Here is a 19,267-nt window from a genome sequence, read left to right on the forward strand (position 1 = left end):
GACTCATGTACATTCTGCATTCATATGACTTTACATTTTACAATCATAGAGTTAGATTAAATTTGTTTTTCCAGTTTACTGTTCTAGTAAGTAGAGGATCATTAACAAATACAGTAATTCCACTCTGTAAAGCTGGAGCCTGAGTATAAGGAGCATTCTCACCCAGACTTCCTATGCCATAGTATAGTCTAGGCTGGGTACACTTAAAACTTTGTTTGACCAACTGTATCAATGAATCAATGTACTTAATAATAAGGTATAAGTGTAGCAATAAAATGTTTAACATTTTTCTGAGATTATACTCCATAGGCTAAAAACCTTTGGGTGTACTTATTTAAAATATTTAACACATTGGGTTCTGAAAATGTTACTTTATACATAAGGTTAATATCCACCTTACAGGTATTTATATATTTCTTCATAAATACCTCCAGTTTATCCGAACGCATCAGTTTTGGACCAGCAACTCCCGGCAAAGCGAGAGGTGGATTCCCAGAAATCAGAACAGGCGTATTTGGTAAAAGTTCTGCAGGAACTAGGCCCATCCCAGGATGAGGTACATAAGGATTGAAAGCCATGGCAGGATTAGCCGCAAGGGACGGATTCACAGGAAAAGAAGCCTGTATGTTTAACAGAGGGGATAGAAGTGTTAGAAGTAAACAGATTCTTCCTGTTATCGCACAGTATGATATTCTTGCAGAAATATCAGAATTTCCTAAGCCATATCAATGTTTACCATTGTCTATTCTGATTGGCTTATTTTTAATCTCCTGGTAATGCCTATATGGGAGTTTCTTTTAAAGCAACAAATCTCTTCAAGCAACAAATTTATTGATAAGCTGATCAAGCAAACTTCATGATTTTAAGCCATGAATAAACTAACTTAAATCTCATTGTTCCAAATGTATTTTTTAAAATATTTTTTTAGTTGTAGACGGACACAATATCTTTATTTTATTTATTTATTTTTATGTGGTGCTGAGGATCGAACCCAGTGCCTCATGTGTGCAAGGCAAGTGCTCTACCACTGAGCTGCAACCCCAGCCCATTCCAAATGTATTTTTTCCAGTACTTTTGTTTTTACTTAAAAACCACATCACCAGTGACAGCACATATACAGACAATCTCCCTTGTCTCCTCACACAGGCTTGTACTCTGCCGGTGGACTTTGGGTACTCCTGAAACCCCCCTTCTTTCCACCCTTCTCCCTCTTACCCATCAGTACTACTTGGCTCTAAGGCTGCCCTTCATACCATAGTTTCCACCTGTATTACCAAACACTGACCTTGATTCTTTTCTTAGTCTACTGACTTGGAAGATAGCAAAGAATTGATGAAGAAAAGAGCAGGTTAGAAAAGTGAATACTTGGCTGGCTGCATGCCTGTGATCCCAGTGATTCAGGAGGCTGAGGCAAGAGTATCACAAGATTAAGGCCTAAGAAATTTAGTGAGACCCCATCTCAAATTAAAAACAAAAACAAAATAAATAAAAGTGCTGAGGATATGGCTCAGTGGTTAAGCACCCTCTGTCTAATCCCGGGTAGTAGTAATAATAATAATAATGGGCTAGGGTTATAACTCAGTAGTAAAGCACCCCGGGCATCAATTCCCAGTACCAACTTTTTTTTAAAGTAAGTACTTTAACCATTTTTTCTATCTACCTAAAATGAGATTGATATGGTCATTATATTTTTTTATTCTTTAACTAGACGTCCTACTTCACAAATGAATCTTGACTTGCCCAGCCTTGTGTTTATCTAGGGGGGGCCAGATGATATAGTTCAAAAGGAGGCCCTAAAATACTTTAAGGATCCTTGTTAGACAAGAAGAGATAAGATAACTTGGTGGATACAAACTAGAGCACAACTTATAAAGAAAAGCCTTAGACATGCAAAGGCTATTACTGATTTTTTTATTTTTAAAAGTCCTGGATTCAAAGAGCTTGATATGTGTATTGCCTTTATTATCTGTAACCACATAATTTATCACTTTACTGTGCTATTTTCCAGTTTGTTTCACACATGAACTTCTTATCAATGTAGTCATAATTTCTTTGATATTTCTCTTGTCTCCTTTAAAGTACTTAATGCATAGTGAATGACTGACAGATATAATCAATGATGAGTTTTAAAAATATTTGAACTGTAATGAGTGAATAATACATCTGATGAGATGTAGTGTATTTCTAGTAGTGACTCAGTAAGGTAGTTATTGTGTAATTGCTGCTGTCTCATTGTGTATTGCTTTTTTTTTTTTTTTTTTGGCAGTGCTGAGAATAGAACCCAGGGTCCCTCACATGCTAGGTAAGCACTTTTCCACTTAACTACATCGCCAGCCCTTCATTATGTATTACTAATCACATGTGTTCTTTCTTGCTTTCTTTTTCTTTCACTAAAAAAAAAAAAAAAAAAGCTGATATATTGCCGAGCTGTGCCTAGACTTGCTAAGTCACACTAATTGGAACTTCTCTAAATACAGGAGACTAGGAAGCCATAGACCCTGGATGGGGCAACCTAGATTCCCTGCCCCAACCTCTGTGCTGACTTGTAATTTTCACCAGTACAGACTCTCCAAGAAGCTCCTGTTACAAGCCACATTCAATTTACATGTAAGCACTCCTCCATTAGCACTCTGCCTTGGTTGAATTTATCAAATTAACTGTTTGATATGTTATGAAGGACAGAAAGAATTTGGCCTCAAAGAACTGGCAAGACTCACTGGGGTGAGTGAAGAAGGCATGGTGGCTGACAGCTTAAGAGGAAAAGGGTGACACCAGGTGCTAGAAAAGTTGGTGAAGTAGTCAGGGGAGAGGGTTTAAGGTTTGAGGACTAACATCTTAGGGCTGACCCAGCCGAACTAAGTCCAGGTGATGTAAAAGTCTCTAACCTCATCAAATGAGATGTGAAACTCTAGGAATTAGCTGATATGACATTATTTTATTTCATAAGAAGGAAATCCTTTGGAAACAGCCACCCAAGCATGCTTCAGCAACAAGGCAAACTTCACTAAATGATTCATGGTTATATCAAAATCAGCAAGGATCTCAAGGTAAAAACTCTATATTTGCACCACACAGTAATCTTCTTTGTTTTAATTTTTTTTCTGGGACTTTTGTGGTAAGTTTCTCACGGAAGTCACCATTCCATTTTCCTGGATAATTTTTGCTTTTGCCTTTTGCAAAACTAGAAAAAGACCATTATTATATCTATTAACCATTGGACTAAAACTGTTGAAAGATTGGGAGGTGGATGAATTTCCCAGATTAAAAAAAACACTAATCATTAACAATATTAATTTAATTAATGATCATTTAATATTTAAGTCTAATGTACATATGAGCAATGCCTTCTTTTTATGGTAGCTCTGAACTTCTGTTATTTTTTCCTTTCCTTTTGGGGGTGACTCACCAGGGAAATTTTCCTGGTTAACTTCTATTATCTTTGGAATAATTTTAACTTACTTAGTCTGTTACATACTTCAAGCATATGGGAAAAAAAGCTTTAAATAATGTCTATATACAAAGTGTAAGGGGGCTGCTGAAAACACTTAGATCTTTAAAAGATTTCACCATGAACTATACTGTGCTGTCTTTAGATTTTAAAATCAGTATCAAAGCTTTTATGACCATTTCCTCCTTGGGTATAAATTTCTTTCTATAACACTGTTTATTGAGAAGAAGCAAGTTTGTCCACTCACAGCCCTGGGGCAGAGGCAGGAACTCCCAGCTGCTTATTTATTTTCCAATAGACATTTCTGTTTTCTCACCGCCACCTCTGCCCCAGGGCAACTACTCCATTTCATGAATTTGAACATTCAAGGGCTTAACTTTGACTAACAGCCTGCAAACTCACATATTCAGCTTTAGTAAGCAACTTAATCCTGCTTCTATCTATATCATAGCCCTTGATGTCAGTTGAGCAAAGTGAATCTATCTGTGGGTTAATCCTATTTCAAAGAAAAAAGGTTGGTTTTTTTTTTTTTTTTTTTTTTGGCTGGGGATTGAACCCAGGGCCTTGTGCATGCTGAGCACATGCTCTACCACAGATCTACTCCCTCAGTCCTAAGAAAAAAGGCTCTTAATACATTGAATTTTATTTCTCTTTGAAGCCTAAACTAATCTGGATGTTTAAATGTATTTCAGATATTCAAATCTGAACCTAAGTTATTCACCAAATACTTGAAAATGTGAAAAGGTTTTTTTTTCTTTTCCCAGAACCAGAGGTTTTTCATCTTTCTGAGTCTTATAAAACAACAATAATGGCAGAGATAACAGACTTTATGAATAAGATTACATGAAAAGTATTTACCCTCAGTATCTGTTGCATATCACCTCCTATGATAGGAATCCCTGTGAGTTCCTGGTGCCTACCACTATACCTAGGAACTATGAGGCACTTAGGATATGCCTCCTAAAAATTAATGAAATGTCTTCAGTACAGTGGTTTCTAATCCTTTTCTAGTCTCAGACTTCTCTAAGAGTCAGATTAAAGCTGCAGACCCTATTCACAGAAATACTCATGTGTTTACAAAATATTTCACATGACCTTAGGAAGTTCAAGGACCCCAAGATACTCACCCCTGGTGCATAGTTATGGATTACTTAGTGATTAAGAAGCTAAATGCTGGGGCTGGGGTTGTGGCTCAGTGGTAGAGGGCTTTCCTAACGTGTGTGAGGCACTGGGTTTGATCTTCAGCACTCCATAAAAATAAATAAATAAATAAATATATAAATAAATAAAATAAAGGTATTATGTCCATCTACAACTAAAAAAATTTCAGAAGAAGAAGAAGAAGAAGAAGAAGAAGAAGAAGAAGAAGAAGCAGCAGCACCACCACCACCACCAGCAGCAACAGCTAAATGCTCTAGAGTAAGGATCCACAATCTAGGACCCCTGGGCCAAATATGGACTGCCCTTGTTTTTGTATGGCCAGTAACCTGTTTTTTTATAGTTTTAAATGGTTGAAAAAATTAAAAGAATAATAATATTTAGTAGCACATGAAAATTATATGAAATTCTTATTTTAATGCCTATCCACAGATGAAGCTGTGTTCATCAGTTAGACCTGTGTAATAAAAAATTGTAGATATTTGTTCTCTCTCGTTTCGTATAGGTACCTATTCAATATCTTCTTTCCCCATAAAGAATATTTACTATATAGCCATTTATAGAAAAGCTCACTGTATTTGGTTCTAGAGGATTCCAAAATATAAAATACTACAACTTCTGGAGTAAAGCATCAATTATACATAAATCCGCTGATGCGAAAATTTAATATCTTTGGCAAGATTCTGCAAGTTGAAGAAGTTTGGCTGGTATTCATGAGCATGTTCTTTTAAGCAGACATTAAATAAGGTTTGCAACTGTATAGATCTGTATAGATCACTCCTCAGTGATTGACAATGGGAAAAGAGTACTTGGAATCCTATAAAGGTAAAACTTTATGAGCCACTGTATATTTGCCTTAAAGTGTTCTGTAGCTCCCTTGAATTATAAAACAATTCAGAGAAATATTAAGCTTCTTTATCCATTTATGTGTTGATGGACACCATGATTAATTCCATATCTTGGCTATTGTGAATACTGCTGCAGTCAACATGGAAGTGCAGTTATCTCCTTGATATAATAATCTGAGTAACTATGGTCTGCAACAATTTATGATATTTGTCAAAGTAACTAGAAGAGTCTGAAGATTCCCAATGAAAGAAATGATAAATATTAGAGAAGGAAATGCTAATTTACACTGATTTCATCATTATAATTCTGGCATAAATTGCATTATTGTACTGTATCTCATAAATATGTACAAATATCATGTGTCAATTAAAAATTTTTAAAATAAACAAATTTAAAAAACTATGCCTCCCCAAAATATGTCTAGTTTACACACATATTAGGGACACTAACTTATAACTTAAAACATTATTCTTCAAGCTACCATAAAGATATAAAAATTCTGGGGGCTGGGGTTGTGGCTCAGCGGTAGAGTGCTTGCCTAGCATATGCAAGGTCCTGGGTTCGATCCTCAGCACCACATAAAAATAAATAAAAATAAAGATATTGTGTCCAACTAAAAAATAAATATTTTTTAAAAGATATGAAAATTCTGCATTATATGATGAATTGATCTTTGTGTCTTCCTAACAGAATATATCTATTTTTAGTTACCTCAATAATATCTGGGATCATAAACAATTACTGATGGATGAATGGAAAATACTTTAAGTCCCTTAAATGGCATCCTAGAATGAAGTCCATGGAATAACTGGGCCTTCCTTCTCTGAGATCCTATCTAGAGGTGGATGACCAAACATTTTCTTTTATGGAAGGATAAACATTTGGTAACAATTTCTTGACTTGATTTTAATACCAGGAAAATAGCACTCTTAAATTTTACTAGCACTCATAATACCTTTGTTTTACTGTTCATTCACAAGCATTTATATATTATAAAAGGGAGCAAGCCTCTTTAAACATCATTGGGTTTACTTTTATCCTTTGATAATTTTAAAGCATATTGAAATGCATAACTTTAACTTCTATCAAACTTTTCCAACTTTTCACATGGAGCACAACTGAGTAATCTTTTTTCCCCCACAGTTTTTACTTGGTAATTTCCATATTCTTTGAGTGATGGTCTATGAGGACTGAAGTATCCCAAAGGCTGGCTGCAGGAGTCCCACATAACCTCCAGGCTAGTTAACTGGTCCCTCAATAATTGAGAGTTAGCTTTATAAACTGATGCAAACTGAGAGTGGTGTTTATGCACCAATCATACTTGCTAATGAATAATAAGTCATTGTGGTCCTAGAGTATAAGAAAAAAGTTCAAGGGTCTAAAGTAAATAATTGTCCTCACCTAGAACTAGCTCTTCTGACTTTAATAATCACAGATGTCTTCAAGTAAGAGGAAGAATTAAATGTAGGCAAACAGATGAAATATAAATATATTACTGTGGGTACAAGAGGTGTGAAGAATAGCATAAAAAAGAATACAAACCATGGTTCTGATCTACCCTTATTTGGTGGAAGGAAAAGCTACAATAGAATACTTGGGATTATAATTGAGTACCTAAAAACAGATCAGCATAGGAAGAGGGCAAATGACTTCTTCCTCAGGAGGAAGTTTTGAGACCTCATAAGCAAAGCAAATTTGACTGTTTTGAGGAGAAAACCAGACCTGATCTAAAAATGATTTGTTAATGACCACCATGTAGGAAAGGAAAACTACTTTAAAAATCAAATTTGTGGCATGGATTGTGGTAATTTCACAAGTGTATGCTTGTCTCTAAGCTCTGATTTATTATTGTACATAATAAATATGTACAGCTTTTTTGATGTATCACTCATACCTTGATAGCATTTTTAACCAAATTGTAGGCTAGTGGTAGGGTGCACCCCTCACATGCATGAAGCCCCTGGGTTCCATCTCTAGCACCAAAAATAATAAAAAAAATTAGCTTGTTAACAAAGAATGTGAAACAAAATGTGGATTTTGTGGGGGCAAATGGGAAGAACTTACTATAGTAAGGAACATACAGGAAACCTGGACACTATTTATAAACATATCAATGCAAGTCCAGGATAAATAGGAGGTATAAGTTAAAATTATCAGGGGTTGGACCAACACCATCATCACCAAAACAACAAAAACTACAACAAAATTGTACATGGCTATTTGAAAGATAGGTCTAATATGGAATAAAGAAAAGCCCATAGCTCTAAGAATATGGGACAATAGGTACAAATAAGAAATTAAGAGGTCTACAAAAATACTAATTCAATACCTCATTACTATTAGATCATAAATTTGTAGATGGTACAGCCTATTTTGTGTTCATTATTTTTATCCACTGTCTATCCATTTAATGTCTGGTATAGAGTGTATGCTCAATAAATATACACTGAATTGAATGAAAAGTGATTCCTAATATATTGTAACTATATTGAGATTAATTTTGGGGTAGCAAAATAAAGTCCAATTTGAACATCACAGTGCATAACAAGAAAAACAGAAAGAAAATAAAACAAAAGTACTTTCAAAAGCAGTGTCAAAGTGATGGAATGTACATTAGCTTCTCTCTCTTTCCTGAGGTATACTTCAGGCAGATGGCCACTCCTAAATAATTTTTTTTTTAAAGATGGGAAATGTTAGATCAAACAGTATGAAAAGTATGAGGTATTTTATAATACATTCACACATACATATATGTATATGTTATGTAGTGACATGTATATATTTGTGTATTATGTGTATATATTTATGCACATTTATACATTATGCAATAATCAAATCAGGCTAGTTAATATATCCATCATCTCAAACAATCATTTATTTGTGGGAAGAATTCTAGTAGCTATTCTGAAATATACATTACATTATTGTTAACTATGGAAGGGATAACTGTAAAATTATAGATATTGAAGTCATGACCCATTATTCCTACTTTAACACTGATGAAACTGTCCTGCTGAATGATTAAATTAAAAACTTGGAGACTAAAGTCAAGGAAGTAAAAGGGCCAAGGAAAAAATAGCCAATAATTTGGCTCTTACCCTCTATAGTTAGCCAGGGCCCAGAAAACAATGGGACCTGCAACTCTGGTGAGTCACCCAATGTGCCAATCAGAGGAACCAAGAGGACCCTCGAGAACAGGAAGCCAACCAGTGCACATTCTGCAAAGAGGAGGGCCATTGGAGATGGAAATGTCCCTGATGCTTCTAAAAGAAGCCACATATGGTCAGCAAGACCTTCACCCATCCATGCTTGGATGGCACCACTTGTAGAGGAAAGCTAAAGGAGCCAGAGGCTTTGCACACATCCCAAGAGTGATCTCTGGGGAATCTCAGGTGACTCTTAACAGTAGATACTAACAAGGTCAGTTTTGTTCAATTTAGTCTTAAACACCCAGCAGGAGAGTATAGCCTATGCACAGTCCTACACGGACATTAAAAAGGAAAAACAATAGTTTTCTTTAAATATAATAAGATGTATACTTATGTCAGCCCTACCAAAGGTAAGTAAAGCTGGAGGCTATAAAAGTAAACAGGGTTCTTGTGTGGAAATGCTAATAATAAAGATCACAAAGAACTCTAGTGTTGCAAATTTGTCCTGAGTCAATTTGAGCCTGATTTCACAGACCTATGAATCTTCCTAACCTCCTATATTGATAAACTTGATCTGTTTTTCACTGGTATGATTATGAGTTACTGTCCTCATTGTTTTCAGAGCCTAACTGAAATAGTAATTGCTTTGTGCTAATTGTTTACAAAAAAAGTAATTCTTTGCTATCTTGTTTATTGTTGGCTTAGCATGATCCCTGCCCTACGTGTGCTTTGTCCAGTCACCTTCCATCTGCCACTGTGGACCTCTGGACTGCTCTGATGCTGAATGCCTATCTGCACCCCACCTGACAGAGAACAAGGACTTCAGGTCACTTCCCCCAACTTTGCCCTCTCTCAGCACAGCAGGAAGCAGGTTGGAGATGTTATCACCCTTTTTACCAAAAAAAAATGGAATGTAGAAATTTACAGTGGGGGAATATACAAGTGTCCACTTTATGCCTTAAATACAACATTTGCTGCTCTGCCACTGTGACTTATTTTTAAAATAATCTGTTTCTTTCTCTTCCTCTCTCCCTGCTCCTCCCTAACCTCTTCCCCTCCCTAATCTCAGTGGAAACAGGATTACCTTTCTTCTCCATCCCAGGCAGAGTTATCTGTCCTTGAACACACACCCACCACAGGAACCAAGTAATTCTGACTTTGGGGATGGCACCAGAAGATCTCAGAAATGACTATCTCCCAAATTAACAAGTGTGTCACAACTCCAACAGAGAACACATAGAATGTGGCCTTTGAATCACCTCTTTAAAAGCCCACTGCTCTCCTTGATGAGCAGAATCACAACCTCTGGGACAGGAGTCCCCTGTGCTTCTCCTTTGCTAGCAAAGCAATAAACCTTCTTTTTCCTTTTTCTCAAAAAGCAAATTAATATTGAATAGATGCTTAAAGCCTATAAAAGCAATTTAAGAATATTGGAGGAACTACTTTTAAGATTATCAAATGGTGGGGCAACCACAGGTTTTTACATGAGGTCTCCTGGTGGCCCTCTCAGTGACAACTGCTAAACCATGTGCACTTATGCAAGAGGATTGTTTTGATAAGGGAAAAAATTATTCCTTATAGATTAGATTATCAAGTATTGGCTTTATTTATTGATATTTTCTTTATCCTCCTTCAGGGAGAAAGATTTTCATAGAGCCCTTCAAATTCCCAGCCTTCATCTCACTTGTGATCACCAGTAAGCAATTTTGAGATAGCTGACTGGTAGCTTAGACTTTGACCAGGAACAGTAAACCTAACAGGCCCATATGGTCTCATTAGTACCAGGCTCTAACAGACTGAGCTAACCAGTCCCAGAGGAAGAGAACACAAAATGGGCCAAGAGGAGATTACATTTAATTTATCCCATGGGGATACATAAGGGAGGATAAAGGGACAATGTTGAGATTTGTTACCATTGAAGGAACTGAGCACTTTAAAAGATATCATGTACAAGTACCCTCTGTTTGGTTGCGAAAATGTAGTGTTTTCACTTAACTTTTGAAACAAACAGATTTCATACTTCCTATTAATAGAGCTGGGGCAAGGTAGCACACTTACTGCTAGTGGTTTTATATTATTATAAAAGGAGCTTTAAGCTGTGTGACATACACAGTCACAGGAAAGGACCTGAGTCATGAATAACTACTTTGGACCAGTAATTGCAATTAGGAGTGAATCTAGGATCTGTGGGGTCTGAAGCTCAGACCACTGGCTGGAAGAAGAGAGCTCTTAGGACTTAGAACACACAAATACCTTTTGAAAATTTTATGACCATCTTTAAAAGATGTTACTCTTGGGGCTTGGGTTGTGACTCAGTGGAAGAGCGCTTGCCTAGCATGCGTGAACACTGGGTTTGATCCTCAGCACCACATAAAAAAATAAATAAAGATATTGTGTCCATTTACAACTAAAAATATTAAAATTTTAAAAAGACATTATTCTTGGAAGGAGACCAAGCAAATGTGGGGCCCTGAACCTTCACTCGTGGAAGGTAACTTCACCTCTGGAACAATATGTGTTGAACAATTAAAAACATAAGCTTCAGCTGCTGTATCTAAAATTAAAATCTTTTAGAAAAATGTAATAATATCCATATGAAATTTGGGGTTCATAACATAGTAGCACTCCAAGCACTCCTGGGATGTGATATGGTCAACCTCAGTCAATGTGAAAATTCACATGATAATGATAATCCTCATTATATTAAGAGCACATTAACCTTATTTCTAATTACATCACTTTACAAAACAATGTGACTACATTGAGATGAAAAACTAAATAGCTTAATTTATTATTCTGTGAATAGGTAAACTGAAAAGCCTGCTGCAAACCCTTCATTAAAATGTACTGTCATTTCTGTACTGGTGAGGAGACTAGCAATCTGGAATATGGATGTGTGGATTCAGTTTGATATGACTACAGTCATGTCGAGTTATGACCACCATGATTGCCCCTGTGTCTAGGGGGTCAATTTTTCTTCAAGAGTTTCCCAGCAAACTATAAATAGACAAAAAGCTTTACAAAGGCAAATGGAGCTTTACAACCAGACCCTGGTGCCAGAAATATGCTTGACTCTTTGATGTTAATCTAAGATAAACCAGGTACATTCTGGCTAGGACGAAGTCATTTTTGTCCTCACCAATATGTACGCACTTCCCTGTGACCCAATTGTGGGGATCCAGCTGGTCTCAGTTGCTGCCCAGGACTACGCTTCTGTCATTACATCCAATTACACTCTGTGCAATCCTGGATTTGTCTGCATCTTTCTTTGGTCTCTTAGCACTCTGGGGCCAGTCCTCCTGTATTAGGACCAAGCAATAGACATGGTTTTCTTTTCTATTAAGTCTTCAAAATGTCTGGCCCACCCTTTTCATAGTAAATTTTAATACAAAATAAACCAGGACAATAACTACTCTTTATTACATAAATATATTGGTGGATAAATTGAGTTAATGTGAACTAGAAAAATTGCAACTAATAGAAATATGGCAAATGTAGAATATATCTTGGTGAGGGAAGGAGATTATCCTCTTGTTTTTGTCTCCTAAATTATTTAACTACTTATTTTCAAAAATAAAAAAAATATTTTCCAATTTTATTTCCAGCCACATAAAATTGTTCTAGTCCAAAGTTTCATTGAGTAATATGTTGATACCTTATAGTGCTTAATTAAGTAAAGAAGAAAAACATTAAAGGCATTGGAATCTGAAAATAATATTTATTATTATGTAATTAATTAGTATTATCCCTTCCTCCTATCTACTTGACTTCCTATTTTTTTTTTAATTTTGGTTCTGAAGTGTTGCATCACTTCCATACCTTACTATATTAATGTAAACATATGATCCTATTTCTGAGAAATATATTTGGTAGATAGAAATTTAAAATGATGTAAAAAGGGGAGCAGGGGTCCAGACAGACATCAAATGATTCAATAGAGGAAAAAGAAAAATCAAGGAATGGAATGCTTGTTTATATCCTTTATGGTCCAGATTCCATAACTTGGCCTCAGGAATGAAAGTCATGAAAATAGCAGAATCACATGACTTGGCACACCTTAATGAAACCTCAAATGTGCTGAACTACACCCTCTATATAAATCATCAGGTGAATATACTCTCCTGGGTCAAGTTCACCTATATGTCAGCATCAGCTTCCATGTGAATCACCACATTCAAAGAAAGAAACTAAAGGGATTTTCCAGATATGGAAAGATCTAGAGATGCAAAATGTCTAAATAAAAATATTCTAATAACCTTATAACATCATATCTACTTTATCTACACATGCACATACAAACATATATGTACATATATTTGTACACACAGACACATGCATCACATCCATTAGTGAGAATCCTTCCTCCCAATAACTAAAATTCCTAGTTGTGAAACTAAAATTTTCCAATTTTAGTTTTGCTTGAGAGTAATCCAGTATGTCTACTTTTCCTAACATTCTTCAACAATGCTCATGTTTGCCTTCTGATTATGAAAAGGGGGAGTTTTTAAAGTTAAAATTCTTCTTTTTTTTTGCTGTGAATATTACAAGCAATCTCTGAAATTGCACTAAAAAATACTTGGGAGTCACGCCCTTTGTTTCACTTTCTTAATAAAGCCAACAAAAAGCTTTCAGGGTGGATTTTTATAATAGCAAATGTCAACGCAGACCTGTTAAATACAGTGAACAAACTTGCCTGCTGCAGCAAGCATTCCACACAAATCGACTAGGTGTGGCTTTTATTCATTGTTCAGTCACACTGTACAGAATCTGCTCTCTAGTTACCATCCCATTGAGGCTGACATTCCCTTTATCTATGGGCTTATAATAAGCAAACCATATTCAATCTTGCAAAGGCAGATGTGCTTTTCTGGTATCCCAGAAACAGATCAAAGTATGCTTTGTAGAAAGACCTGAAGTTTAAGCCAGTAATATAAATGGGTCTTACTGGGAAACCAGACAAATATAAGAACTAGAAATATTTTAAACAAAAGCTTGACTATTTTAGGGACAAGTATTCAATTGTTGGTAATGGGGTGATTAAGAGAGCAAGAGTTGTTTGGTGGAGAGTCGGTACTAGGGAAATTAAGTAAAATTAAACTTTACTTCTGTAATTATATCAGGATCAGGATCCATAATGAAAAGATTTCTTCCAGATCAGACTGGTAAATGCCACTTAAAATCGTTTGCATTAACTCAATTACAGAACATCTATGAGGCAGCTTCCTAGGCCACAGAGCAGGAGCATATCAGCTACAGCAGGCTTAGAATTTTGTACACATAATAACTGCAGAAATTAATCTTTTATCAGTTTATCACATCACAACAGTTATCATTAAATAATCTATGAGGTAAAAAAGTAATTTCTAATTGTTCCCTGGGATCTTCTAAGTAATGCCTTGTATCTTGTGACATGCCATAAAATAAATTGTACTCCTGTGAGTCATATCAATCATCATCTGCAGTCTAAAATCTGAAATTATCACCAATGAAGAAAAAACCAAAGGAAATGCATTCTACTATAGAAATCATGTTGAATCAAATTAGACAGCACAAATCAAGAGGCTAGAAAACTTAATGAATTTCTTATTGGACTCTAAAAAAAAAAAAAACACTCCCTACTCCTCCAGTGTGATCCCACATGATCAATAATGCAAGAAGGATTGAGACTTTGAATGGAGAGACTCTGGCAGAAGTTGAATGGAAGGTGTATAGTTACCACTACTTTACCCTACAACTTGCTCTCTGAGTCCCTGAAGCAGGTCATTTGACTGGTGCCCTGAACTAGCCCCTGACCTTTGAAAAGAGATTTGCTCTAACACTATAAAATATGGTGGGCTCAGGTGTTTGACAATAAAATCTTGCTCCCAATCCTTGCTCAATTTGAAAGTAAGACATCCCATAAGAGGATGAGGGTAGCAATGTTGAGTTAAACGTTCCTTTGTCATAGTCACTTTTGAAGAATATTCCCGTAACCTCATTCTAACTCCTAGGAACCATTCTTCTATTCTGTGTGCCTGTGAGTTCAACTTGTTTCAAGATTCCACATACAAGTGAGGTCAGGCAGTATTTCTTTCTCTATCTGGCCTATTTCACTTAGCATAATGTTTTCCAAGCTAATCCATGTTGTTTCATTTAATAAACTATACAAATATCATATTTACATTGTACATCTTAAACATATATACTTTTATTTGCCAATTATATCTTAATAAAATGGAAAAAAGTAAAAGCTCCTCTGGTTTATTCTACATTTTCTGGACTCACCAAGCATATTCACTTCTGTTTTGTACATATCTAGGAGCCTTTGTCTTCCTTCCCTACTCCTTTAGACCCAGGGAGGAAACGCAGTGTGTGGAAAGCCCAGGAAAGAGTTTCGGTAAGGAGTTGACAATGAAAAGTATTAGTGAAGGTCAAACAGGAGCTCTGAAGAGGCTATTGGTGATCTGAGAACCAATTTATCAACATAATTAATTAGCACTGGGTTCCAAGGCAAATATTTTGGCAAACTAAGAGTACAGGACATGAAATATATTTAGTTTACCTAAATCTGTCTAGACATTCTGGAAAAAAGAATATCACGGTGTAAAACATCAATGCCCCTCTCAACTATTTTTTGCATTTATGTATACAGGCATGATAGTTAAAGGGTGTTACATTAACCCAGATTTCCTTGAATTCTGAGAACCAACTTTATAATAAGGTTTTGCTGACAGCAGATTGTCCTATTCTCATATTTTCTTTGCATCTAAATAACACATGTATCTTTTGGCTTTCAGTGTTTATTATATAGTCACTGATGGAATGGGTAACAAAGAAAGGTAACAGCTCTTTCAAATTTATCTTGTTAATTTTAAAAATGTTGGCTAGCTGGAATTAGAATGAGACACCATTGTGCTAAATCTGAGAGCTGAAGAATTGTAGCAAAAAGGGGACAGTTTTCAATTCCCTCTAAGAAGTGTTGGGCCAAAATGCAACATTACATTTGAAGGTATCAGGACAAGATAAATTCTCAAAACGACAATATGAACAGATATAGCTTAATTGCTTTCTATAAATCCATTTAAACTCACTGATCCACAAAATACTAGACACTTATTTATCTTACTAATTTTGTGCAGAAGGAAACTCTGTATTTAGGTTAAGTAGTACAAACCACCACTGAATAACTAGCTAGTATTCCTCAAGAATGTTAAGGTCATTCGAAATAGGAAACAACTGAGAAATGGTTACAGATCAGAAGAGAGAGGGGAGACAGAATCCAAACAAATGTACTGTGGTACTGGTATCCTGGAGAAGACACTAGAATAGAAAGGGAACATTATTGGAAAACATGGTAAAGTGGGAATAAAGCCAGCAGTTTAGTTAACAGTAATATGAGAATCTCAATTTCTTGGTTCTGATAAGTCTGCTATGGTATTTTAAGATGTTAACGGCAGGGGAAAGCTGGGGTGTAGCTCAGTAGTAGAGCACTTACCTAGCATGTTCAAAACTCCAATTCCTGTAAAAAACAAAACAAAGCAAAACCCCCCAACATAAAACAAAACTCTGGAGAAACTGGGTGAGGGGTAATGCAGGCACTCTCTGGCCTGCTTTTAAAATTCTTCCAATGAATCCAAAATGACTTTAAAATAAAAAGTTTATTTAAAAGGCAACAACAAAACTGTCAAAGAATAGAGAATTTTGTTTGAATTAATGTCCTAGAATTCAAAGATTTCCATGTAATAATAATCAATCTTTCTCTTCATCTTAAAATGCACTTGCTCCTTTGTTAATATTCTTCTAGGAATCAACTCATGCATAAATGCAACCAGGATTTCAATCCCATGCACCTGATTGCTCTCTTCACATGCACAGCTCAGAAGTGTCAATGAACATGAGCTGAGTCCTAAATCCTGTAGTAACTAGCTTTCCAAAGGCCTACAAGGTTATTCCAATGTAGATATACATGCTTCGAATAAAGTACATGAGGCTGGGGATGTAGTTCGCTGGTGACATACTTGCTTAGCTCACATGAGGCCCTGGGTCTAGTTCCCAGCATCATAAGACAAACAATATGCACCGTCAACTTTCAGACAGCTGTGACTTACAAGTGATGACATCTGAGCATTTTGGAGCATAAGCTGCATCTGCTGGGCGAACATGGCTGCTGCAGTCTTCTGTTGAATCAGATTGTTACGTCCATTAATCTCCAGCTGCGTTTTTAAGTGTGGAGGAGGGTGAAGGTACTTGCAATTCTCGCGAGTACACCGACCCTAATAGTGAAGAATTAGACAAAGTTTTTATTTAGTATTTCTAACAATCTTACATGGTTGAGGAAATAAGAGCTTATTTATTAAGTTCTTATCATGTGCCAAGAACTTTCATAAATGTTTTCCATGAATTAACTTATTTCATCTTCATAAGTGTAAAACTGATACTCTTACAATCTTCATTTTCTAGGCCAGGAAACTGAGACTAAGAGAGGCTAAGTGACTTGCCCACGCACACACAACTAAAAAGTGACAAAACTAGAACTAAAACCCAGCTGGTCTGATTCCAGAACTCCTTCTCTTAGCCACTCTGCTCTGCTTTGGTATGTATCAAGTTATATTTAGAACATAAAATATTGTGAATATTATGTCATAAAATTTAAATAAATTGCAAATTTAAATAAAAATCATCCATCACGAGTTGGCAAATCATGTGTTTTTAAAGAAGACTTGGGATTTGAATCCACATGTTTAAGTAACCAAGAAAATTCAGGGAAAACATTTAATAACCATCCACACATAGATATATAAATTTTGGATTCCATTATTTGAGGGCAATCTAGGAGCTCTTTTCCCAAAATCCACAATGTGAAAAACATCCTGAAACCCACTGACATTCTGTTAATCAAAAAATAAATCCTTATATCTGGCAGCCAACTTTTTCTTCAGGCTCTAGAAGCAAAGGCCTACATTACTTAGATAATTGAAACCAAAGTATATTTTAGATTCTCAGCTATTTGGATGACTTATTGATGATTTAAACACATTCAAGACAGGATAACATGTCAGTTCCACAGAATCTAACATGCCTTTGGTGTCACCTAAACATTGACATGGCTGCCAATTATGGTGTTTACTATGTGGTAGCAAAGAATGTCACCGGACTAGCTGTTTATCACATTATCATGTAAACCATTGTTGTTTTCAACTCATGAGCACTACATGCAGCAGCTAATAATTATCTCATTTGGATTACTAGGTCCACTATAATTCTTTTATGGCAAACACAACCGCAAGAAATTCTTATTCCTATAGATACTAAGATTCTTTATAGTGCATGAGGATATTGGGAGAGGAAGAGAGAGAAAAATGACAATTTTTTTTTGGACTCAAGAGTGCAAGTTGCTAGGCCACCTGAATTCCCAGGAGAAAATAGAGTTAGTTTACCAAGTGTTTTTCTTTCAACACATGCTATGCATTTTTCTTATTTATGATGCTTAAGTAGTTTCGGCAATCACTTCTCCATATTTATTTTTCTTGCCATGAAAGCATTCCTATAAGTTCACTGGGAATCCAGGTGTGGCCTTCAAAACTTTTATAAAGCTATATATAATGCAAACTTTTTGATGGGGGGTACTTCACCCATTCATTTTATTTTTATTTTTTGAATTTTCAGGAGAAGAATTTATTAGTGCATTACAGGTGTACATAATAGCTGGGTTAATTTCCACATCATCATACGTGCATTGAATCTCTTTTACTTTTTCATTCATTTAAAAATATTTAAAATATTTTAAATTGCACATAAGAATCATGCCCATTTATGGCATGCAGTGTAATATTTCAATACATGTATACAATGTGCAATGGTCAAATTGGCGTAATTTGTCTATCACCTTAAACATTTATCATTTTTTTGTGTGTGCTAGGAACATTCAAAATCCTCTCTAGTTAGCTATTTTTTAAAACATACAATTAATTATTGTCAATCATAGTTACCTTACTGTGCTATGGAACATTAGCAGTGATCCCCTATCCAACTGCATCCATTAACCATATTAGATCACTGGAATCAGGTAGCTCTATTGTTTTACCTCCCTGGCAAGAAGTGGAATATAACTTAAACTTAGTGCCAGAAATGAAAAGGTACACTGTTGCTTTCTATGGTGGATGTCTTTTTGTTTCTCCTTTTGATCATTTAGATATAAGCAAATTTAAATGATTTTCAAAGTCTAATAACATTTCCACTTCAATTTGCCTTTATATTTCTCTGCAAATCCTGGAAAAAAGGAATTTATAGGTTGAAAGAATTAAGAATGGTATTAACTTAATCCTCTTGAATTCTTACAAGGAGACTAGGAATAGCTATATAATTTCAGCACATGTAGGGACTGTAAGGAAATCCTCATTTGTGCTAAAAATGACAATAAAGAGGTTTTTTCAAGATGAATGTGTTCCAAGGTAAGCCATTAGCTTCGTTTTTACATCTATCATATCTTGCAGCAAGGCAAAGATGGTCTCAGGATTTTAGTGTATACATCTTCCACCCTCCACCCACATAACTGAGGTTATCTGGCTTAAAATTCACCTCCTGGAGGAGGTATGGCACTTAGTGACTTTCACCATCAGGCATGCTAGTTTATATTTCTACTTCAGGCTTCCTCCTCCTCCTCCTTCCACACCCCAACATTAAA

The 19,267-nt window shown here is 35.7% G+C and overlaps 1 protein-coding gene across 8 annotated transcripts in view; it reads right to left on the reverse strand.

The window, feature by feature from the left end:
* The window catches only part of Mbnl3 (muscleblind like splicing regulator 3), a 122,725-nt gene that overhangs the window by 12,663 nt on the left and 90,795 nt on the right, over positions 1–19,267 (reverse strand). For all 8 annotated transcript variants that reach the window (XM_071606138.1, XM_071606141.1, XM_071606137.1 and 5 more), the window contains 2 exons: positions 16,692–16,856; positions 429–620 (listed from right to left, as the gene is read on the reverse strand). In XM_071606138.1, coding sequence (XP_071462239.1) covers positions 429–620; positions 16,692–16,856 — 357 coding nt within the window. The remainder of the gene's footprint in view (positions 1–428; positions 621–16,691; positions 16,857–19,267) is intronic.

Source organism: Marmota flaviventris, chromosome X (assembly GCF_047511675.1).
Source record: "Marmota flaviventris isolate mMarFla1 chromosome X, mMarFla1.hap1, whole genome shotgun sequence".
Taxonomy (NCBI): Eukaryota; Metazoa; Chordata; class Mammalia; order Rodentia; family Sciuridae; genus Marmota; species Marmota flaviventris.